Here is a 23,882-nt window from a genome sequence, read left to right on the forward strand (position 1 = left end):
ATTGTTCTAAAGAAACTTGAAAAAAATTATTGTTTCATTGACAGATTATTTCACTATTAACAAAACATTTTCCCCTTTAATAACGGAAATAATCAGCCAATGAAACAAGAACTTTTTCATCAATATTAAGGAATTGACTCAAAACAAGCAGCTCCTATATTTTGCTGCAAAATTACATTTAAATTAGTTTTGCTTTATCTCAAGTGAACAGAGATTTGCACTATAAAATAGACAAAAGATAACTGGTAAATTTTCTGATTTTGTAGTGCACAAGCTTGCAGTTAGTTTTGCTCAAAGGAAAACTTGGTTTCAAACTTGATAAAATAAAACTGATTTTCTGAAGAAGGAGTGACTCATCATTGTTTCCAGGTTGATGATGATGATTATTATTATTAATATTTTTTAAGAAAAAACTGTTTGGTTTCTAATCTACAAAAATTCACATTGCTCCCGAAAGTTAAATCATTTTGTTTATTATCGAGCTGTGAAAATTACGCTCTGTCTAAAAAGAAAATGGTTTGTTTCTTTTATTTTGAAAAAGAACAATGTTACAGTGGTGGGTGTTGAAGAGCATTTGCATTTGCTGTAAATGTAAAATTACAACAAAAATTTAAACTCACAGAAATTCACACAATTATGTGAAAAACCATTTTGATGTTTAAAACACATTTAAAAGAAACATCTGGTAAAATTTTAACTGAAGTGAATCTTTTTTTTAAGACACAGGCCTCTTTCATCACCCATGATTCTTTGCTTTTACAGTTTTTATTGAGTGATTTGATGCATTTGTGAACACAAGAGGCTGAACAGCAGCAATTAGGGTCAAAGTGACACATTTTGTTAGCAAAATGCTCAAATCAAGCTACATTTAAAATATTGGTCACACTTTATTTGAAGGGGTGTGCATAAGACTGACATGACATTGTCATAAACATAACATCTGTCATGAACATAAAGAAGTCTTTATGAATGTTTATGACAGTTGTCATGAAAACAATGTTTTCATCTTTACTTTTCATCTATTTATTAATGTCACATACTCTTTTTATTTCTTCAATTATGTAAAGCACCTTGAAATGCCTTGCTGCTGGAATGTGCTATACAAATAAAATTTGATTGTTGATTCCTCCTAAAATATCTGAAAAAAAAATTAAACTGCATGAAAAGTTTGAAATAAAAAAAAGATTTGAAGCAAAAAAAATTGAAACAAAAAGAAGGTCAAAACTACTTTTCAGATTAAAGACTTTTTCAGTTTCAGATTATTCTTTATTTTTCAGATTCAAACTTTTGGCCCCATTTTATTTGAAACCGATGCGATCCACCTTGTTCTTTAGGTTACAGGTTAACATACTTATTAGTATCACATTCTGATTATTATTATTATTGTGAATGTCTTTTCTGAAAACCTACTGTATTAAAATTTACACTGTAACATATTTTGTTTTAAGGAGGGGTTTATTCGTATCTTCCATAGTAGAATAAATATTATCCTTTTTAAAATCATATTTTATCTTGGTAGTCTTTAATGTTAATACTGTAAAGTGTTTTAAGTGGTTGTCAATAATTTCCCAATTTTTTACAAGACTGAATTAATCTCCATAGGAAGATGATTACATTACAATAATTACAATAATATTAACCGCAATCAAAAACTTGCCTTCCGGTAGAAACAGCACTCCAAGCAACAAAGCGAAGAGGAACATTTTGCTGGTGAATTATAAGTGACTTAGAATTGTCTCCGTTGAAAAAATAGATTGAAAGTTGTTCTGTTTTTACCAGGGATGGGCTTTACTCTCAGCTTTACACCTCCTCTAACCAAGCCAATTCTAATGTTTGTTTGTTTTCTCTCTCTCTGACGGTTGCGCTGCACACGCGTTGCCATATTAACTGACAACACCCTTAAGTGATAATTCAAAATGCGCAAAGAGCAGAACATTAAGTCCGTTCCATGAGTATTTTGTTTTTAGGCTTGATGTGTATTTTGTCAACTTGGAGGCACATCCCTTCAGCGTCACATTTTTTCCTTCCACATTCACTGATGAAATGAAAATAAACTTACCATGTGGGTAGCATGTTTGGATCTGGTCTTAACATTCTTCTGAGGATAAATATGAAGCACACAAAACCATATTGTGCTCTTGTTGCTGTGTGACGCAGTGGCTTTCATTTCCTTCACAGTTAAGAGTTTTCATGCAGTTTTCTCCCTCACACGTGAAACTCTTTTTGCCATTTGGAGTGAACTTGTACTCAAAGATACAAAGATAGTTATTCCATTGAAAAGAAATTTAAAATTATAGCATTTTTTTTTTTGTTCAAAGCTTTTATTTTTTGTCAACATGTTTCACCTAAAATATCTGGAAAAATGTTGAAACTGAATTAAAAAAAAATCTGAAATAAAAAAATCTTTGAAACTAAAAAAGTATTGAAACAAAAAGAGAAATTCAGAACTACTCTGACTGAAGTTCAGATTCAAACTTTTGCCCTGTTTTGGGTTGCGATGTAGATAAAAGGGATCTGGAATCATGACAGTTCTCCAGGACAGGAATGTCAATCACGCTGCTTAAATCTGAAAAAAAACGTTTGAAGCCTGAAAAAAATCTAAAAAAATAAATAAATAAATAAATCCAAAAAGTAATTTTGAACATTTTTTCTAATCTTTTTTTCAGTTTCAAACTTTTTTTATTACCCCAATTTAGCTCCATAGAATCACAAAACTATCTGTCGTCTACCTTTTAGGCCACTTCTACATTGGTCGCTTAAAATGCTCTACAGACCCGTTGCCATTACAACTGACAACAACAACGCCACTGCAAGTGTTTCAGGATTCAAAAAACATTTCTCAATCCTGGTCCACAAGTTATACTGACTGCCTGCACGATTTAGGCATTTGATTTAGGCACATATGATTTCAGTTGATCGCTGATTAAGGCCGTTGCTGAATTGCAATCATCTGAAAAGGTCGCGTTGAAGCAGGGAAACATCTAAAACGTGCAGGTTAGTGTGCCTTGAGGACCAGGGTTGGGAAACATTGGTTTGCAATTGATAAGGAAGAGATATCTAAAATATCTCTTCCTTTGGAAGAGAGCCAAACTTTGGAAAAAGTTTGGCTCTCTCTTCCTCTTGGATCCCAGGTCCTCTCGGCGAGCCACGTGTAGCCACAAGGAAAACAACAATGCGTGTTGACGTCACAGAATTACAGAGTTTAATCCAATAAGAAACAACGTATGAATTAACAACACAACTACAGAACAACAGAGACATACATTCATTACCTGAGACAAAAAAGATAAGAAAAAGAAAAGGCAAAGACGCGTCTTTGGAGAGAGCTGGTGCAAAAAGGCAAAAAGCGGCAGCTATTTGAATTATTACTCCTGGGCACGAACTTTTATAACGTAGGCGTGTTTTTCCTCTTTAATATATTCAAACAAGGCGTACCTCTGCTTGACCAACTGGAAGCTATCTTGGACACCCAGGAAAACTTAGAACTCCCACTAATTTACGGCAAAGATCAAAGGTCATTTGCTCTTTTAACAAAAAGAGCGGAGAGCTTGTCCTGGCCTCCTACGGTTCTAAGGCCATCTGGGCAAAGAAAAACATAAGAAAAGTATTTCACAGATAGCTGTGAAATCTGAAGTCTCCTGCTATTTCTCCCTAAATAGATTTCCAGGAACAAACTTAAATTCAGTAATTTGGTTCAGGGAAAGGTTATCTTGACAAACCCAGTTTTGCTCTTCTGCACTTAGCACCCCAAAAGATTGAGTCCTGCCTTAAACCAAAAGTAACACATAAAATCAACAGAACAAAATGAAGTACAATTCCTTTTTCTAACCTATGAAACATAATATTCAATCCTAAGTATACAAGTTAACACAATCATTTTCCAAAACCCCATTTAGCATAAATCCTGAGCAATTTTCTAATACTAAACAAAACATTTTCATTCAAACAATTTCCATTTGATTCCGATATTGTCACAGATAAAATTTTCAAATACATTCATCATTTACTAGATTAGTAATTTTAAAATTAGATAATACAATTTTCATTAAAAAACATGCTATTAGTAACTAAGAAAAATGTCTTAGAAATTAAATGTTAGTGGTTTTAACATTCTATGTTGTATTCAGTTTTCACCGTCCCAGATATTAGAAGACTTTTGATCTTCCGTGAACCGAGCAAACTTCTCTCTCCCAGGCTCAAGTGATACTGCCGGAGATGCTAATTTTATGGCCTCCTGTCCTCTCTGATAACACAACAGGAGCCTCAGTGAGAGCTCCCTTTTGATCTGTATTTTCCTTCTTGTACTTTGAATACTTACCCATCAATAGTTTAGTTTTTAAATCATTAACACAAACCTGTTCAAAATTAAGAAATTTGTTCAAAATGGCAATGCTCAATATACCTTTTACACATGCCGTAAGATTAACTGTATTAAACACTAAAAACAATCATTTTTTTCTCAACACAGTTCACACTGGAGATCGCATTAAAGTCGCATACATGTTGGATAAGAGTGAACGACCACGTCAAAACAAAAAGAAAAAAAGGGAGGACAAGTAGGCTATGCTTACTTTACTTTGACAACCCTAGCATGATGTGATGTGGAATTCATTGTGTTTCGGTTCAATTAAAAAATAAAAAAGGCGACCTAAAGACACAATTCTGACAGATCATCATTAGAGCAGGTGTTTAAATTATCTAATTAACCACCGCTGTTAGATTAGCTAATAGCAGCGTAGCTAATCTACCAGCTGTCTTTTAATAATCACAAAATACACGTCAAGCCTAAAAACAGAATTCTGTAAAGGACTTAATGTTCTGCTCTTTGTAATATTTGCGCATTTTGAATTGTCGCGAAAGGGTGTTGTCAGTTTCTATGGCAACGCGTGTGCAGCGCAACCGTTAGAGGGAGAGAAAACAAACATTAGAATCGGCTTGGCTAGAGGAGGTGTAAAGCTGAGAGTAAAGCCCATCCCTGGTAAAAACAGAACAACTTTCAATCTATTTTGTCAACGGAGACAATTATAAGTCACTTATAATTCACCAGCAAAATGTTCCTCTTCGCTTTGGTGCTTGGAGTGCTGTTTCTACCGGAAGGCAAGTTTTTGATTACGGTTAATATTATTGTAACGTTAAATTTAGTGTGATTTCATTAAACTTATTTTTTCTTTCATTAAAAAACTACATTAATAATCTAATTTTTTTTCCCGCACTGATAGTGCTGATGTGACTCCGCCATTTTTTGTTGTCTTAAGAATAGGATTTTGTTATTTCATTTTCATACTTTAAAAGTGCATTCTCTCTTTGTTTTAATTAGTTAACAACCTGCAATGTTATGAATGTTTGTCGAATCCCAATAAAAATTGCAACGAGAGTAAAGTTTACTGCCACTCATATGACACTCATTGTGTATCATCAACACAAGTCGAAATTAAAGGTACGTCTTCGTCTGGTTTCCTGTAATTGCTTATGAGTTTGGCACTGCCTCACTTTAAAATTTGTTTTATTTGACTGTAGATGGCAGAGTCTTTTCTGTTTGGAACCTCAAACACTGCATGTCGTCTCCATGGTGTGTTGAAACCTCCATCCACTACGGAAATTACAGAGAAGTGAGAAATGCCACTTGCTGCAAAGAAGACCTATGCAACACTCGAATACCTGGTAATTAATTCCCTTATTATATTTGTCAATACTTTGCACAACTTGAATTTACAGTACTCACAAACTTTTTGCTTCTTAAAATGTAGAACATTTAAAATGTAGAACATTTTAAGCCATCCTCTGAACGATCGCTGGCAACGTTCACCAAACATTGAAATTAAACGCCATTAAACCCTTGGACTTTCAGCGAACATTTGCAGTGTGTGTGTATATATATATATATATATATATATATATATATATATATATATATATATATATATATATATATATACAAAATAGGTCTGTGGAAATGCTAATATGGCGACAATTTTCATTGGAATTCAAGGTTTTCTTGTTAAACAATCGTATTTCTATGGAGATTAATTCAGTCTTGCAAAAAATTGGGAAATTGATGACAACCACTTAAAACACTTTGTAAAGAATTTATTGATTTTACAGTATTAACATTAAAGACTACCAAGACAGAATTTGATTTTTAAAAAGGATAATATTTATTCTACTATAGAAGACACGAATAAACCCCTCCTTAAAACAAAATATGTTACAGTATCAATTTTAATACAGTAGGTTTTCAGAAAAGACATTCACAATAATAACAATAATCAGAATGTGATACTAATAAATATGGAAACCTGTAAACTATTAAACAAGGTGGATCGCATCGGTTTCAAATGAAATACAGAAGCGTTGTTTCTGTTATAGGACAGCAGAAAACCGAACAGTTGCCTCACTCTTCAGACTATATATAGTCTTTTAGATCTAAATGAAAGTACTTCTTCTCACCTCTCGGACATATAACCATAATTTGAATGTAGAGGGCAGATTTGGCCTGTGGTCTGGCCGGTCGTGGTCAGGCCACCATGACAACCACGTGTCATGATGAGCTATCAGTCATGATTCCACATCCCATCCTAAAACGGGGCCAAAAGTTTGAATCTGAAAAATAAAGAATAATCTGAAACTGAAAAAGTCTTTAATCTGAAAAGTAGCTTTGACCTTTTTTTTGTTTCAATTTTTTTGCTTCAAATCTTTTTTTTATTTCAAACTTTTCATGCAGTTTCAATTCTTTTTTTCCCCAGATATTTTAGGAGAAATAAATTATTGACAAAAACAAAAATATATAATTCTGCATTGATTTTCAATAGAATAACTATCTCTGCCTCTTAGATTACATGTCCGGTGCAAATGGAAAGAAGTGTTACACGTGTGAGGGAGAAAACTGCAGGAAAACTCTTAACTGTGAAGGGGATGAAAACTACTGTTTCACATTTTCAGGCAAGAGCCCAATAGTGTTGCATGCTTCATATTTATCCTCAGAAGACCAGATCCAAACCTGCTACTCATATGGTGACTTTATCTTCATTTTCTCAATGAATGTAGGAAGAGATAATATGACGATGGGATGTATCTCCAAGCAGATGTGCCCAGGCCCCCCACCTTCACAGGGGGATGTAACCTACGAAAAAATGATGAAGTGCTGCCAGGGCGACTACTGCAACAGCGTCAGTAGAGTCAGTCCCGCCCTGCTCCTTTTGATGCCGCTGTTGTTTTCTAACTTATTGCTGGCAAGTTTAAATTTCTATCCATAATTCATTTAATAAATCAGCTTTTTCTTTGAGCTGACTTCCTATGAATTTTGGAAGTTTAGATGTAGCAAAATGTTATAACAACATCCCCAACATTTCCTTGTTGTTGCATGCTAAACAAAAATCTTCCTGAATAAACACGCAAGATGAGAAATTCTGTGTCCAGTACCTTGCTTATTCTCAGTATTTATTTTTTGAAACAACAAAATTAGCAAAAAATGTATCTTGTGAAAATTTAACATTGAATCAAAATGCGCCAGGTATAAATGCAGAGCTTTGAAGTAAAAAAAGAAGTATTACTGTACTTAATTATACTTTTCAGGTATCTGTAATAAAATAAATAAAATTAAAAAGGACATTTTGAAGGTGTTACAAACCTAGTTGACCCCCTACTGCACTCTTTTTTGCTTCTCAAGACTAAAAACCTTTGTTTGGAATATTCTATGAAATAAGAACAAATACTAAATATGTTGTCCATTACTTTAATGCACAAAATGTACTGTTTTTGTTAAAAATAAAGTCAAGCCAAGTACATTTAAATGTAACAAATCTGTTTTACCTGTTTCATGAGTCAATTGATGAACTTTGAAACATTTTCAGAAACCATCTTTTCAATTTAAATGATTTTTTTAAGAAACAGTTTTTTATGTTATGTGATGAAACTGTTCTTTGTTCATAACAGTGGTAACATTATATCCAAACACTATAAGAAAAAAGAAATTGTTAAACACTTCTGAGATCAAGAGAGTATTGTTTTAGTCTTTAATTGTAAGTTAATTTAATGTTTATTTTGTAATAATTAAGGCTGATTTATGCAGGATTTTCCTTTTTCCTTCTTCCTTGTTTACAGTGTGACTTAATGATGAAATGTGTTAAACTGGTACTTATTTCACCTGTAGGTTGTGTTTTCTGGCTAAAAACTTTCACCTGTTGTTTCTCGTCACTGGTAAGAACTTCGTATATGTGTCACATGTAGATGAAGTAAAGATGGACACAATGAGATTCTGATTATGATGGACTGATTTGCTATGGAACCAAGACAAAATGACCTAAATATAGATTGAATTAAACAGAGGATTCATATTTATGAAACCTTTTATTTGTTCAACCACACTTAAATAACATTCAACCTGTAGAGACTCACACAGAGAGAGAAGCAGCAGTTAGATGATTTTATTGGACCGAGAATTTGGCGCTCGGACACCGGCGGAAGACGTGCGTGCTGAGAATCGCAGCGAGCTTGAATGATCGGCTCGACCGAAGCTCAGGTAGGTCTTCCCCCGGGCCCAGTTACTGGGGGTGGAGCGGAGCTTGGAGAGAGGAGGTTTGAGGGGACCTGGAGGCGTCTGGGAGGCTGGTGGTGGAAACGGGGAGGAGGTGGGTTGAAACACAGCTGAAGCGGGTGGATCTGTGGTTGCTTTGCCTTTTGAAGGAGCTCTTGCCAGTTGATTGGATCGAGGTGGAGAGGTGGTGCGTCCTGATTGGCTGGGGTGAAGGCGCGGTGATAGGTGATGCCAGAAGAGTCTTACAGGTTGAATTTTCGCCTAGGGCTTCATTACACATGACAATAACATAAATAACAATGAAACAAACAAAAGTCACATAAAATGTGAACAAAATATTAATTATTAGGTAAAAAAAAAAAAAAAACAAGCAAAAAGTTACAAAATTGGCTTTTTATTGGTTGACCTATAAAATATCTGCACCTGGACTGATGAATCTCTAATGAATCCCTGATATTATTCTGGCAGGTGGACGTTTTTTAAGCATCTTGATGAGGTACAACAGACGGCTGTCCTTGGTGACCCGTCCTGCCTGAGTTTACCTCATCCAGGAGAACTTTGTCTTTTGGGTCGCTCTGGTCTCAGGTGTGTCGCCTCCCAGGCGTTGGCCAAACACGGTGTAGCCCCACTGAGGCTCGTATCGCTTTACAGTGTCAGGAGCCTACCTGTTGTGCTCATGCAGAGCGCTGACCCCAGAGGCGACCTTCGGCCTCAGATTGGCCGGCACCAGGTGACGGTCGGCGTCGTTGGCCAGCTGGAGAAGGAACGAAGCCGAGTCTTCCACTTCCTGTAGCCCAGTGGCTGCTGAGCTGCTGAGACAAGCTCTACTTGCACACCTCACACACACACACACACACCATTAGACCTTGAAGCTGCAGGTGCTGAGTGACGTTGGACTTTACAGAGGAAGTCCTCTCACACACACTGCACTTGTGGTCTTCCAACTCCATTTTGTATATCTAATAAAACAAAACAGAAAGAGATTTCAGACTAGCTTCTTGTTTTCAAACTACACAAATGGGCTGGACACTAGAAGAGGTGAAAAGGTTCTGCACAAGTGATGAATAATCAGTAGGTTTCGAGGCGTGTACAAGTAAAAAGGGGGCCTGTACGATGAAGCCCCGCTTTGAGGCTTGTGTTGGTTTGCTGAAAACCACGTGACTGGCAACAAACGATGCCTCGCATCACCTGGGTTGTGACTGCTTCATTTTGCATGTCGGTTTTCAAAATAAAAACGAGATGAGCCGTGCTGCATCATGGGTTGTTGTAGGTCAGCATCAGAGGAGAATATTTGTCTTAAACAATATCTGAAATAAAAGGAACGCTGACCAACATATTTAATGTTTATTACTAATGGCACTCATCAAAATGTAATGTTTGTTACTGGTTTTCTGAATTGTCAATTATGATTTTATGATGTAAATCTCTTTGAACTGCATTGTTCCTGAAATGTGCCACATAATTAAACTTTATTGTCTGAAATGGCAAGACAAAAATCTCTGACATCTCAGAATACTTTGAGCTGATCAGTGACAATAAAATTCTTCTTAAATAAAATATAATTTACCCCTCCGCCTCCCAATTTCTCACCTTCTGGAAATTTCCACTATTTGTAGTCTGATCAGCAAAGATATATCAGTCTTGCACAGCAGAAACAGATTTAATGCAGTTGAAAGACTAAAATTCAATATGTAGCTAAATATAAGGGATCAGAGCCAATTAGAAATCCAAGAAAAAGCGAACGCCCCAACAGGCACTGCACTCCCAAGATAATAAAACATCAAATGTTTTTACTGTCAAATCCGTCTATGATATAAAAGAAAACCCAACAAAACCACGGACTTTCAACATATACCAGAATTAGATTGGCTACAAATCATTTTAATAATTAAAACATATGACAATTAAATATGGTTTCATTGATTCTCCTGTTACTGAACATGAGTTTGATTAAAACTTTGCGACAATATTTAGTAGTTGTTGGAAGTATCCAACTGAGTGACAAGGCTGTTACAGTTTCACCAGAAGATGTCACTAGTGAGCAATGAATGAAGCATTGAGTAATGAACCTTTTTGCAAAGCAGCTTCATGGATCTTCATTTGCCCATCACTACTACCTGCAGCAGCGTTAGACAGCATCTCCTAGGCTGGTGAGTAGCAGCCATGTAAGCAACATGGCTGGCTGACGTACAGCTGGTCATGTGACCCTAAAACCATGCGGTAATTGACAGTGCTTGGTTTATTTTTGTGTTAAAGAAATTAAGGAAAAGAGGATTTTATTTTAAAATAAATCTTTAAATAAAAGTGAATCTAACAAAAATGGAAACAATTATGCTGGTTAAAGTTCTCAAGAACTAAATCAGGAATAGTAACTCCAGAGCTGTAAAGTTTAGATGCTTCATGTTCATTTCTGATGTAAAATAAAGACGAAATGACAGGTATTTTTCTCGAACCTTCATTAAAGAACCACAGACAACGTATATGAATTTTATGGCTAAGCATTTGCAAAAGGAGAAGACTCGCAAATTGCTCCTCCGAGTCGTTCACAGAGCGTTCTGCCCTCTCTCTGCTAGAGCAGGCCTTTTTTTTGGGAGAAAACAAAAGTCAGAAAAGATAAACAATAAAACAGATGGCAAGCTCTATCTAATACACAGGTCACCAAGCTCTTTCCCTTGAGTGGAATCTGGAGGGAACAATCAGTTTTCAGATTCTACACAGCAATCAAAAAAGTTTTAGCACAGTACGTCATTACCGATTAACAGACTAAATGTTTATTGATTAGCATTAGACTGAATATGAATAAAATAACACAAAAAATCTCTAACACAAAACTGAATAAATAAATTACTTCTGGTGTTTCTCTTCATGTGATTTAAAACTCATGTTTTTAGACTCATTTCAGGGAAAATATCAACTGAAGAAACTGATCCATGAATGTAATGACAATCAGCCAGGAAATGTTTCTTTTTCATGCATTTATTGATTTATTTTTCATTTCTCAGGTGAAGAGAAAACTTGATTAGGGAGGTGAAGATCAGGTGAGAAAGAAAACAAAAAAAACCCAATTTATTTATTCTAATTCTACAAACATGTGGATCAAACTGATGAAGATACAATTAAAAAATTATATGCAAGAGGAAATTTGATGAGAACATTTTATTTCATGGTAGTTTATGTTTTATTGAATCCCAGTTCTGTATCTTATCCAGTCCAGGTATCTACACACATCCATGATCATAGGTGGTCTCTGACATGCGAAATCTGAGTGACCAAAAGAAATCACACCATAAATCTTGCCGTTGTGCATAGCTGCTCCACCAGCGTCGCCCTGTAGGAAAATTTAAATCAATATATGTATTTATGTTGTAAAACAGAAAAGTCTTCTAATCGCTGCAGAGAGTTATTGAAGAAACAAACTTACATAGCATATATCCTTGTTTGGTGCTCCAGCATAGAATATATGCCCATATGTCGGATGGATTTGGGAAACCTCAACAACATTCATGTCGACACACTGAAGATGTATTGGAATAGGAGCACCGGGGGATACTGTAGAGAAACATGAGAATCATAAACATGTTCTTCACTTGACCTTCTCTGTAGTAACAGAAAAAGATTTTATTCTCATAACTTCAATATTTCTCTCACATCGCTCATTATCGGGGCCGGTTGTCGTTGTTCCCTCTCCTGCCAGCTGAACAACATCGCCTCTAAAACACAATAAGAATAAAATGTAAAAATACAAGATAACAATGTAAAAAATTAATTATGAAGAACAATGAAAGAACATAAAATGAATCCATGAAGGACTTCATCGACCGACACAGGAGTGTCCACCTCCAGTCCTCAGTGACGGTGTCCTGCATCCTTTACATGCGTCTCTGGTCCAACACACCTGAGCTAAACAGGTTCTGGTTCTGCTGGTGGCCTGATTACCTGACTCAGGTGTGCTGAAGCAGAGGCAGCAGGACTGGAGGAGTGGAGACAGAAAACCTGGAGTCATGTTACGATCAGAGAAAGACTTACTCTTTAAGACGATATAGGCAGTCTGGTAGCTGAGCAACTGGGACATCCGTTACTGGTGTCTGAAGCTTCAGCAACATGATGTCATGCTGGAGGCCGCCGTGAGTATAAGTCACAGGTTTGTCTTGGATTACCTGAATCTGCTGCCAAGCAGTCCATGGATGAACTTTTAACGTTGCTACTTTACTCCTGCAGAAAAGGTTAAATTATAATGAACATACAGAAAACCTGATCATCTGCAGATAAAACTGTCTTCATGTCTCTTTCCTACCATCCTCGGATCCAGCAGTGAGCTGCAGTCAGGATCCACTCAGGGTGGATCAGAGATCCTCCACAGAGGATTTTTGCTTCATCCTTGCTGCTCTCCAGCCGAACATGATAAAGACGCTCTGTGTCATCACAGTTTCGACCTCCAATGATTCTCTTCTGCCGAGAAACACCTGAGTTCACTGAAACACCTGAAGAAGAGAAAGGAGGACTTTACTCAGAAATCAGGTGCAAACATGGCTGCAGGAACAGAAAGAGGATAAACAGTTAAAGATTAAAAAGCATCACAGTTTATATGCAAAGAAGTTTCAGTCTGAAACAGAATCAGAGGGAAGTTTGAGAGTCACAGAGAGCAGCAGCCTCCCTGGAACCAGTGGACGCGTCTCCAGTGTCCCCAGTGTCTCCAGTGTTTCAGACTCACCCAGCACCAGCAGCAGCAGCAGAACCTTCAGCAGAGCCATTACTGATCCAGCTTCGTGTGAATGTCTGCAGTCCTGCAGCAGCTTTTAAACTCTGTTCACAACTTCCTGCTGGAAAGAAAGCCACCAATCACAGGACAGACAGCGATCTGTCCAATCACAGGACAGACAGCGATCTGCACCGTCATCAGCATACAGAGGAACTTTAACGTCTCATCGTTGTAAAGAAACTTTGAAAAAAAGTTCTTGTTCCATTGACGGATTTCATTAATAACCAAACATTTCCCCCTATTACAACTTAAATAATCAGCCAATGAAACAAGACATTTTTCATCAATATTAAGGAATTGACTCAAAACAATCAACTTCTCTATTTTGCTGCAAAGTTACTTGCAAGTTATTTTTACCTTAAGTGAACTGATAAATTTGAACTAGAAAATAAACTAAAAATAATTGTTTTTTATAAAAGAAAAACCTGGTTTCCAATCGACAAGAATTCACATCTGCCTTTTCTCCAGAAAGTAAAATCATTTTGTTTATTGATGAGCTGTGAAAATGATCAACTTTAGAAACACAAAATGGTTGGCTTTTATTTTGAAAAGAACAATTTTACAGTGCTGGGTGGTGAAGAGCATTTGCATTTGTTGTAAATGCAAATAAAAATTAAAACTCAGAAATTCACCCAATTAAATGAAAAATATTCTGATTTTTAAAACACATTTAAAAGAAAAGAATGGTAAAATTTTAACATATGTGATTCTTTTTATTAAAGACACAGACCTCTTTCATCTCCCATGAGTTTTCAGTGATTTGATACATTTATGAACACAAGAGGCTGAACGGCAGCACTAAGTGTCAAAGTGACATTTTATTAGCAAAAGGCTCAAACTGTGCCACATTTAAAATAGAGACGTGATTATATATTCATCTGCTAATCAAAGAAAATAAAAGATCTGTTATGTGGAAAAAGTTAGTTTGGTATAAAGTGGAGCTAATGTAGCACTATTGAAGTACAGAAGGACTAGATGGAATAAATAAGACTATATTCGTCTACTGGAGCAGTTGTCAGTAATCAATAAAAACAATGCAAAAGAACTGCTTTCAATACCATGTATCTTGAAGAGAAGATTAAAGTGAACAATACAAGACAAACATACATAAAACCCAAAATAAATACACACAGTACTGCGGCAGATCCTTCATACATTTGTGCACAACTGGTCCTAAACTTCCCTGCTGGTCAGCACAATGTCTGACCGACACACATTCAGAAGTCCATGGTTGGATTATCCAGATATTTAAGATGACAATGTCCCAGCACAAGTTGTTCGGATGAAGAGATGAGTAATGGATTGTGTGCCTGAATGGTGAGATGGAGGGGGAAATGATACAGACCGTCAACCTCCTACCAGACCAGTATGGAGTGATTCTTAGGTTCTCCTGGCCCCAGCCAGTTTTCAGAAGCTTGCCAATCCTTTAATCCTAAAAAGGGGTCACCTGGCCTGTATTAAAATAAACAGGACCAGTAAATTTTCAGCCTGCTAGTTAACTAGACTTTTTTCAGTTACATACAGAAATAAATGCAATAAATCTAATCTTTCAGACCAAATAAAGATAAACATTCATCTCATTATCTTAAACATGTAGAACTTAAGAAGTTAGATCATACAACAGTTAATGATCACAATTAGCATTGGCTACCACCAACATGCTAAAACAAACAAAACAACATTGTGTTCACTACTCACCAATTCTATCAATAGTTGGGTGCATGACAGCTTCATGTCTCCAAACTCACCGGATTCTCAGATCTACATGATTTTTATATTAAAAGGTTAAAAAGTGCATAACAAGCAAAGGGATGAACTGACTGAAAACACCAACCTGCAGCTCCTTTGTCTCCAGCTCTCCCCCTCACACCTGACTGGGGAAAGCTGGAGCAAGCCTAAATAATTACCTCAGGTGTGTCAATTGGTTGAATGCACTGTGTGACTGACTGTCACTCTAACCAATGGGGCAGCAAGGCGGGACTGAGGGCAGTTTTTTTCCTACCCCGGGTTACACTAACAAAGTTCAAGTTAAGGACAAACATCAATACAATAATCGAAAAAAAGCCCTGATGCCACATTGTGACAAACAAAACAATTGATGTAACTAAAATGTGCTTCGTAAAAGAAACTATGAAACTTGTGATTTTATACACAAGAAATACAAGAAATTCAAAAGGAACATTCTGTTATGGACAAAAGGACTCTGTCTTTTCTCTGTTTTATCTATGCACACGTACACAGCTACAGGCTGAACATGTTTGAATACAAAGGGCTCGGCACGTTTGTGGAGTTTGTCACAAAAGATTAAAAACTATTAATATTGCTAATGGTTTGGAACCAGTCCAGTTTATTTAGAGATAAAGCAAATATGATCTGTCTCTCAAGAAACAACATAGGGGATATGTTATGCATTTATCCCATGGTAAATCAAATCAAATCAAATCAAATCAAATCAAATCCAATCAAACCAAATATTATTTGATTAGGACATTTCAGCAGCAAGGCATTTCAAAGTGCTTTACATCATATCAAACACAAAAACACAAAGTCATGTAACATAGACTCAACAATCAAAACATTACATCAAGTCAAGTGCCATTGCTTTTTTTGTATACAACAGCAATTAAGTTTTTTAGTTTAAGTTCTTGGGTATTAGCAGCAAACAAGATGGGTCAGGATACAGGAAGGAGGACATGAGACTTCCACTTTAACTGGTGATGTGAACTGCTTTATTTTTGCCTTGACACTCAGTGTTTCTAGCAGTATGTAATAACAAATAAATTGCCATTCAGCTAAATATATTACAGCAATAGGGGTCCCAACTAATAAAAATCAAAGATATCTAATAAGAAAAAACTCAACTGTCCATCAGTCAATCAATCACATTTTATTTGTACAGCACATTTCAGCAGGAAAGCATTTCAAAGTGCTTCACATCATTAAACACAAAAACACAGAGTAATGTAACATTAAATAAACAATCAAAAACATTAAAATTCCCGCTGAGTCGAAGTCCTTCAAAATGGCAGGGGGAAAAACAGCGTTGTTTTATACAAATCCACAATATTAATCAAATAACTAAGTTTACATAAGATTACATCATTTGATGTAATTGACCTCAGTGAAACACTATGAGCACAAACAGCCTTTGGCTCAAATTATCATAAGAGGTCTTTGGCGCCATCATGTGGCCATATGAAGAAATGTGTTGAGCCATACCCAGCGTGGATCCACTCTTCATTCATTATTTTATTTAACCAAACTTTCGCCAGACACAGAGAAACACGCACAGTATTTTGAAAGTCTTACTTTGGAAGAAATTGATCTGTATTTTTTTTTCTTTTGTCTGATTTTGTTATTTTTAAATTATGTTATTTATATTAATTATTCTAATTATCTGTCCTTAAAATACCAAAATTTCTACTTAGCAAGACATTTTGGTCCATCTGATAATAATGTAATTCTTCCTTGCATTCCAACTGCAGCAGACAGGAGACATAAAAGTTCTGTTGTAGATTTAATTCAAAATCAAACTTACAAAAAACAAAGAGCAAGGAACAAAAATAAACCCAAACCAGAGACATGAAGAGACCAAGTGGAAACCAGGGAGAAGGGATGAGGAGCAGTGGCCTGGAATAACAAGACGAATCGGCGAGTAACAGTCTGAGATTTGACTAATTAGAGACGTGATTATATATTCATCTGCTAATAGAAAACCATCTGTTTTATGTGGCTTAAAGTTAGTTTGGTGTAAAGTGGAGCTAATATGCTAACAAAGTTCAAGTTAAGGACAAACATTAATTCAAATTTTTTTTTAAAAAGCCCTGATTCTACATTGTGAAAAACAAAAAGACTAATGTAACTAATATGTCCTTTGTAAAAGAAACTATGAATCTTGTGATTTTATACACAAGAAATGTTACAATAAATTCATAAGGAACACTCTGTTATGGACAAAGGGACTCTGTCTTTTCTCTGTTTCATCTGCTCTCGTACACGACTACAGGCTGACACAACCACAACATTTAAGACTGACGACAGTCACACATAAACAAAAACTGATGAAGGCAGGAAACACATTGGAGAGGAAGCAGAATGAGGAGAAAATAAAGCAGAACTCGCTCTACAATCTTCACTTGGTGTCTCCACTAAGATGAGCTGAGTGGAGCTCAGCTGGATGGTGAATCTGCTCTGTATCTGATCCATTTGGGTGACATGGAAACATTTGATGATTTTCTGCACTAAACCCTGTTTTATATTTAACCAAAGCTAGTTATTTCTCAAGGTAATGACAGTGAAACTGGTGAACAGACCTGGGTGGTGCACAGAGAGCAAAATGGGTGAACTGCAACTTGGTTAGTGACTCTGACAAACTTTATTCATGCAACATGTCTTTATCAATACCAAGATGTGAAATTGTTCATTTTAAAATGGTGATTTATAAACTCTGTGTTCATCTGCCCATTTTATCAAGATTTGACAAAAATACAGATTTTAAAAAGAACACATAATCAATTATTTACATTTTACATATAATTGCAACATTGTTTTTAAAAAAATTTGAAAGACTTGAAATTCAAAGTTTCATACTTGAGACTTGACTCAGGATGTAAGGATAAAGACTTGAGATTTTCAAAACACTGACTTGGTCCTACTGCTGTAATACAATAATCTTGAACATGTTGTGTTAGTCCTTGACCTGCAGTGGGCTGCTGCATGAATGTGACTTAAACATAGAGTGTATTAAAACCTCTTATTTGTTTTACTGTCTGTAGCCTTGTTGTAGGATTCTTTACAATAAGCCACATGAAATCATATTACATTAAATATGTCAGATATTCAAAGGCCCCTATAGAAATGGTTGAATTGTAACACACTCATGAAAAAAGGGTTATAAAGAAGCCAAGATAAAGGTTTGTTTTAATGTGCCCTGGTAATGTAATGTAAATGATTTGTTAAGCTGCTAATAGAAAATTAGCTTGATAGCGACCAGGATTGGTCCAGTCCAACAGCCAAACATTTATGATCGGGTCTTTGTGTTTGTGTGAAACTGAGTTTAAACTTTAAATGAGTTGATTCTCATGATTGGCTCTGTATATTTCTGAGGTATTTTGGCTTCAAAATGTCGTATTTCATAACAATAATTAAAACTTCTCAATGTTTGACATTGTCAAGCAAAATGTTTTCCATCAGACTATATAACTGCTTCATCGATGAACTGCTCTATGCTGTAGATATGTTGTTTGCTGCTGAGTAAAATCATGTTTTACATAAACTTCTAAGTTATGTGAAGCTTCTGTTAAACTCATTTGAAGGCACAGAATCAGTCCAGTTCCGGTACCGGTCCACATTCTCAGGGGATAAAGACTCACCTGGTATAAATTACATTTTTAGCTAATGGACTAACACTTAAGAGAAATGAATTAAATCAAAGAATGTCATCAATATGTGTGTAGGGCTGCACCTGTTGCAGTTTTCTGGCCGATCCCTGGTTACCGATCTTTAAAAAGCCTGACCTTCCCATTTTGATTTTGGTTGATATTAATTGTTTTGGGGTTTTTTTTGTCTTAAATATACCAAGAAAGTCACTGAGTTGTCAACAGTGGGATGAATATTGTTAACTGTAAATGTGGAGACCTGACCTGGTGGACCGGTCTGTCGGTCAAACCTCTCACTGTAGAGCAGAAAAGGGCAGAGACTGATTTTTAAACATTTTCTGACGAAGATAAGATTAGATGGGTTTCACATGTAAGTATCAGCAGATCACAATCCCCCAAAATTATGGAAATCGGCGCTCAGAAATCAACTGGTTGATAAGTTCAGATAAGGTCAATCAGTTGGCCAATAAATGTATCCTATTATACAAGTATATAATGTAAACAACACTGACAGAGATGAAATAAGTTTATAGCAGGTGTGTGAATAATCTAATGATCAGACTGCTGATTGCAGCCACTCCACATTGTTAGCAGGACTAGAGGGCCCCAAAACCACATTTCGTTTTGGGCCCCATAGGGGAAGATGTTAAGAGACCTGGTGTCTAAACATCATAGAAGAAGAGGCACTAAGAAAACTCTTTTTATAACTTTATGACCTTATAAAAAGTGCTAAGATTAAAATTTAACTGCAAAATATTTCCTATCATTTTTATGGTACATTTGTGTCAAACAGAAGATATCATTAATTTGTTTAGCATCTTTTAAAAGATTTTCGTAAAACTTCTTTCATTGAAGATTTTGACTTTTAAATTGTTTTTAATTTAACTTTGGGTTTCCTTTGTGTCATTAAACGTGATGTATTATTAAGTTGTTAGGATTTTATTATTTAATAGTTGCTTTATGTGACTTCTGTTTCATTATTTTTGTGCACAACTCTTTGGTCGTGGAGTTTAAAGTTCTCTAGAACTAAATCAGGAATAGAAACTCCAGAGCTGCAGAGTTTAGATGCTCATGTTCATTTCTGATGTAAAATAAAGACAAAAACTGAATAAATAAATTACTTCTGGTGTTCCTCTTCATGTGATTTAAAACTCATGCTTTTAGACTCATTTCAGGGACAATATCAACTGAACAAACTGAACCATGAATATAAAGACAATCAGCCAGGAAATGTTTCTTTTTCATGCATTTATTGATTTATTTTTCATTTCTCAGGTGAAGAGAAAACTCCATTAGGGAGGTGAAGATCAGGTGAGAAAAAAACAAAACAATTAATTTATTCTAATTCTACAAACGTGGATCAAACTGATGAAGATACAATTATAAAATTACATGTTAGAGGAAATTTGTTGAGAATTTTATTTCATGGTTTGTGTTTTATTGAATTCCAGTTTTTTGTTTTATCCACTCCATGTATTCACACACATCAATGACTGCAGCTGGTCTCTGACATGCGGAGTGTGGGTGACCAAGAGTAATCACACCATAAATCATGTTGTTGTACATCGCTGCTCCACCATAGTCAGCCTGTGGAAAAAATCACAGCAATATATTTCTTTATGTTGCAAAACAGAAAAAACTTCTAATCACTGCAGGGAGATATTGAAGAAACAAACTTACATAACATACATACTTTATGGGTGCGTCAACATAGAATACATGGCCAAATATCGGGATATAACCGGAAAACTTAACAACTTTCATGTTGACACACTGAAGATGTGATGGAGTAGCAGAACCGATCGCTGTAGAGAAACATGAGAATCATAACCATGTTCTTCACTTGACCTTCTCTGTAGAAACAGAAAGATTTTATTGCAATAACTTCAATATTTCTCTCACTTTGCTGCTTAATGTGTGCGGTTCTCATTGGTCCCTCTCCTGCCAGCCTAACAGTATCGCCTCTAAAACACAAGAAGAATAAAATGTAAAAATACAAGATAACAATGTAGAAAATTAATTGCTATGAAGAACAATGAAAGAACATAAAATGAATCCATGAAGGACTTCATCCACTGACACAGGAGTGTCCACCTCCAGTCCTCAGTGATGGTGTCCTGCGTCCTTTACATGTGTCTCTGGTCCAACACACCTGAGCTAAACAGGTTCTGGTTCTGCTGGTGGCCTGATTACCTGACTCAGGTGTGCTGAAGCAGAGGCAGCAGGACTGGAGGAGTGGAGACAGAAAACCTGAAGTCATGTTATAATCAGAGAAAGACTTACAGTTTAAGACGATTGTTGCAGTCTGGCAGCCGAGCAACTGGGACATCTGTTACTGGTGTCTGAAGCTTCAGCAACATGATGCCATGGTGTTGGTCGCCGTGAGTATACATCTCAGGAGCTTGTCGGATTACCTGACTCTGCTCCCCAGCAGCCGATGGATGAACTCTTAACTTTACTACGTTAGTCCTGCAGAAAAGATTAGATTATAATGAACAGACAGAAAACCTGATCATCTGCAGGTGAACTGTCTTCATGTCTCTTTCCTACCATCCTGGCGAAAACTTCCAGCAGTGAGCTGCAGTCAGGATCCACTGAGAGTGGATCAGAGATCCTCCACAGCCAAACTTTCTATTACCTCTCTTGAACTCCAGCCGAACATAATAAAGACGATCCCTGTCATCACAGTTTCGACCTCCAATGATTCTCTTCTGCCGAGAAACACCTGAGTTCACTGAAACACCTGAAGAAGAGAAAGGAGGACTTTACTCAGAAATCAGGTGCAAACATGGCTGCAGGAACAGAAAGAGGATAAACAGTTAAAGATNTTCCTACCATCCTGGCGAAAACTTCCAGCAGTGAGCTGCAGTCAGGATCCACTGAGAATGGATCAGAGATCCTCCACAGCCAAACTTTCTATTACCTCTCTTGAACTCCAGCTGAACATAATAAAGACGCTCCCTGTCATCACAGTTTTGACCTCCAATGATTCTCTTCTGCCGAGAAACACCTGAGTTCACTGAAACACCTGAAGAAGAAAAAGGAGGACTTTACTCAGAAATCAGGTGCAAACATGGCTGCAGGAACAGAAAGAGGATAAACAGCTAAAGATTGAAAAGCATCACAGTTTATATGCAAAGAAGTTTCAGTCTGAAACAGAATCAGAGAGTCACAGAGAGCAGCAGCCTCCCTGGAACCAGTGGACATGTCTCCAGTGTCCCCAGTGTCTCCAGTGTCTCCAGTGTTTCCATAGTTTCCGACTCACCCAGCCCCAGCAGCAGCAGCAGAATCTTCAGCAGAGCCATTGCTGATCCAGCTTCTTGTGAATGTCTGCAGTCCTGCAGCAGCTTTTAAACTCTGTTCACAACTTCCTGCTGGAAAGAAAGCCACCAATCACAGGACAGACACTGATCTGTCCAATTAAAGGACAGACACTGATCTGTCCAATTAAAGGACAGACACTGATCTGTCCAATCACAGGACAGACACCGATCTGTCCAATCACAGGACAGTCACTGATCTGTCCAATCACAGGACAGACACCGATCTGTCCAATCACAAGACAGACACTGATCTGCAATGTCATCTGCATACAGAGGAACTTTAACATCTCATCATTGTAAAGAAACTTGAAAAAAGTTTATTTCACTAATAACCAAACATTTCCCCCTATTATAACGTAAATAATCAGCCAATAAAACAAGACATTTTTCATCAATATTAAGGAATTGACTCAAAACAATCAACTTCTCTATTTTGCTGCAGTTACTTGTAAGTTATTTTTACCTTATCTTAAGTGAATTCAGAGATTTGTACTAGAAAATAAACTAAAAATAATTGGTTGATTTTTTTATAAAAGAAAAAACTGTTTGGTTTCCAATCAGCAAGAATTCACATCTGCCTTTTCTCCAGAAAGTAAAATCATTTTGTTTATTGATGAGCTGTGAAAATGATCCACTTTAGAAACACAAAATGGTTGGCTTCTTTTATTTTGAAAAGAACAATTTTACAGTGCTGGGTGGTGAAGAGCATTTGCATTTGTTGTAAATGCAAAGTAGAACAAAAAATTAAAACTCACAGAAATTCACCCAATTAAATGAAAAATATTATGATTTTTAAAACACACTTAAAAGAAAAGAATGGCAAAATTTTAACATATGTGATTCTTTTTATTAAAGACACAGACCTCTTTCATCTCCCATGACTCTTTTCTTTTACAGTTTTTCTTGAGTGATTTGATACATTTATGAACACAAGAGGCTGAACAGCAGCACTAAGTGTCAAAGTGACACATTTTATTAGCAAAAGACTCAAACTGTGCCACAACATTTAAAATAATTAGAGATGTGATTATATATTCATCTGCTAATCAAAGAAAATAAAAGATCTGTTATGTGGAAAAAGTTAGTTTGGTATAAAGTGGAGCTAATGTGCCAACAAAGTTCAAGTTAAGGACAAACATCAATACAATAATAGAAAAAAAGCCCTGATGCCACATTGTGAAAAACAAAACGATTGATGTAACTAAAATGTGCTTCGTAAAAGAAACTATGAATTTTATAGACAAGAAATGTCTATAAAAATCAGGAGGAACATTCTGTTATGGACAAAAGGACTCTGTCTTTTCTCTGTTTTATCTGCGCACACGTACACAGCTACAGGCTGAACATGTTTGAATACAAAGGGCTCGGCACGTTTGTGGAGTTTGTCACAAAAGATTAAACTATTAATACTGCTAATGGTTTGGAACCAGTCCAGTTTATTTAGAGATAAAGCAAATATGATCTGTCTCTCAAGAAACAATATAGGGGATATGTTATGCATTTATCCCATGGTAAATCAAATCAAATCAAAGATACTGAGATACTGACCAAATACATGTAAACATTTGAATATGAGGAAAGTTGCAAAACAATTTGTAAAAAATATTTTCACCAAGTTTTTTTTTAATTTTTCTTCAATATTTAAGAATACCATGAACTGTAGTAAAATCTCATTGGATAATTCCACGTCTTTTGAGTATCTTGGAATTGAAGTAATAGGCCACAAACAAACTTTGACAATAACTTTATACAAAACTCCAATATATGTGGAAAATTTCTTTACGGACTTGAATGAGCTTCTGTCTCTCATATGCATTGATTATGATTGTTTAATAATTGTCGGTGATTTCAACATTCATGTTGACAACCCCCAAGACCGAGGGGCAAAA

At 36.1% G+C, this 23,882-nt stretch overlaps 3 protein-coding genes and 2 long non-coding RNA genes across 6 annotated transcripts in view; 3 read left to right on the forward strand and 2 right to left on the reverse strand.

Annotated features, from left to right (window-relative positions):
• The window catches only part of LOC103131595 (phospholipase A2 inhibitor and Ly6/PLAUR domain-containing protein-like), a 42,893-nt gene that overhangs the window by 6,321 nt on the left and 12,690 nt on the right, over window positions 1-23,882 (forward strand). Inside the window, exon 3 of the mRNA XM_007543266.2 lies at window positions 5,012-5,097. Coding sequence (XP_007543328.1) covers window positions 5,052-5,097 — 46 coding nt within the window. The 5' untranslated portion in view covers window positions 5,012-5,051. The remainder of the gene's footprint in view (window positions 1-5,011; window positions 5,098-23,882) is intronic.
• On the forward strand, window positions 5,322-7,282 carry LOC103131594 (uncharacterized). Its single transcript, XR_475401.2, has 3 exons — window positions 5,322-5,437; window positions 5,518-5,661; window positions 6,832-7,282. It is a non-coding gene; the product is annotated as an uncharacterized LOC103131594 (long non-coding RNA).
• LOC107834836 (uncharacterized) lies at window positions 11,451-20,044 on the forward strand. The gene is made up of 2 exons (XR_001660658.1): window positions 11,451-11,535; window positions 19,946-20,044. It is a non-coding gene; the product is annotated as an uncharacterized LOC107834836 (long non-coding RNA).
• On the reverse strand, window positions 11,663-13,350 carry LOC103131593 (anionic trypsin-2-like). Its single transcript, XM_007543265.2, has 6 exons — window positions 13,245-13,350; window positions 12,828-13,014; window positions 12,560-12,745; window positions 12,182-12,243; window positions 11,955-12,082; window positions 11,663-11,861 (listed from the first exon to the last, which is right to left on the reverse strand). The coding sequence occupies exons 1-6, from the start codon at window positions 13,282-13,284 to the stop codon at window positions 11,712-11,714; spliced, it is 753 nt and encodes a 250-aa protein (XP_007543327.1). The 5' UTR covers window positions 13,285-13,350; the 3' UTR covers window positions 11,663-11,711.
• Window positions 19,896-22,113, reverse strand: LOC107834834 (trypsin-like). Of its 2 annotated transcripts, none has more exons than XM_016666769.1 (6): window positions 21,936-22,113; window positions 21,506-21,698; window positions 20,954-21,139; window positions 20,573-20,634; window positions 20,351-20,475; window positions 19,896-20,257 (listed from the first exon to the last, which is right to left on the reverse strand). In XM_016666769.1, the coding sequence occupies exons 1-6, from the start codon at window positions 21,973-21,975 to the stop codon at window positions 20,108-20,110; spliced, it is 756 nt and encodes a 251-aa protein (XP_016522255.1). In that variant the 5' UTR covers window positions 21,976-22,113; the 3' UTR covers window positions 19,896-20,107. The 2 variants fall into 2 exon arrangements, with proteins under 2 accessions (XP_016522255.1, XP_016522254.1); XM_016666768.1 differs by lacking the exon at window positions 21,506-21,698 and adding an exon at window positions 21,221-21,413 and having other exon boundaries at window positions 21,936-22,111.

This window comes from Poecilia formosa, unplaced genomic scaffold (assembly GCF_000485575.1).
Source record: "Poecilia formosa unplaced genomic scaffold, Poecilia_formosa-5.1.2 Scaffold791, whole genome shotgun sequence".
In the NCBI taxonomy this organism is placed as follows: Eukaryota; Metazoa; Chordata; class Actinopteri; order Cyprinodontiformes; family Poeciliidae; genus Poecilia; species Poecilia formosa.

Excerpts from the sequence above, each read along its gene's own strand:
- LOC103131593 (XM_007543265.2), bottom strand. The coding sequence starts at position 13,284 with ATGGCTCTGCTGAAGGTTCTGCTGCTGCTGCTGGTGCTGG. Across the intron at positions 13,015-13,244 it reads GCTGCTGCTGCTGGTGCTGG|GTGTTTCAGTGAACTCAGGT; the intron begins GTGAGTCTGAAA and ends TCTCTTCTTCAG. Across the intron at positions 11,862-11,954 it reads CAAACAAGGATATATGCTAT|GGCGACGCTGGTGGAGCAGC; the intron begins GTAAGTTTGTTT and ends ATTTTCCTACAG.
- LOC107834834 (XM_016666769.1), bottom strand. The coding sequence starts at position 21,975 with ATGGCTCTGCTGAAGATTCTGCTGCTGCTGCTGGGGCTGG. Across the intron at positions 20,635-20,953 it reads TGCAACAATCGTCTTAAACT|AGGCGATACTGTTAGGCTGG; the intron begins GTAAGTCTTTCT and ends CTTGTGTTTTAG. Across the intron at positions 20,476-20,572 it reads CGCACACATTAAGCAGCAAA|CGATCGGTTCTGCTACTCCA; the intron begins GTGAGAGAAATA and ends GTTTCTCTACAG.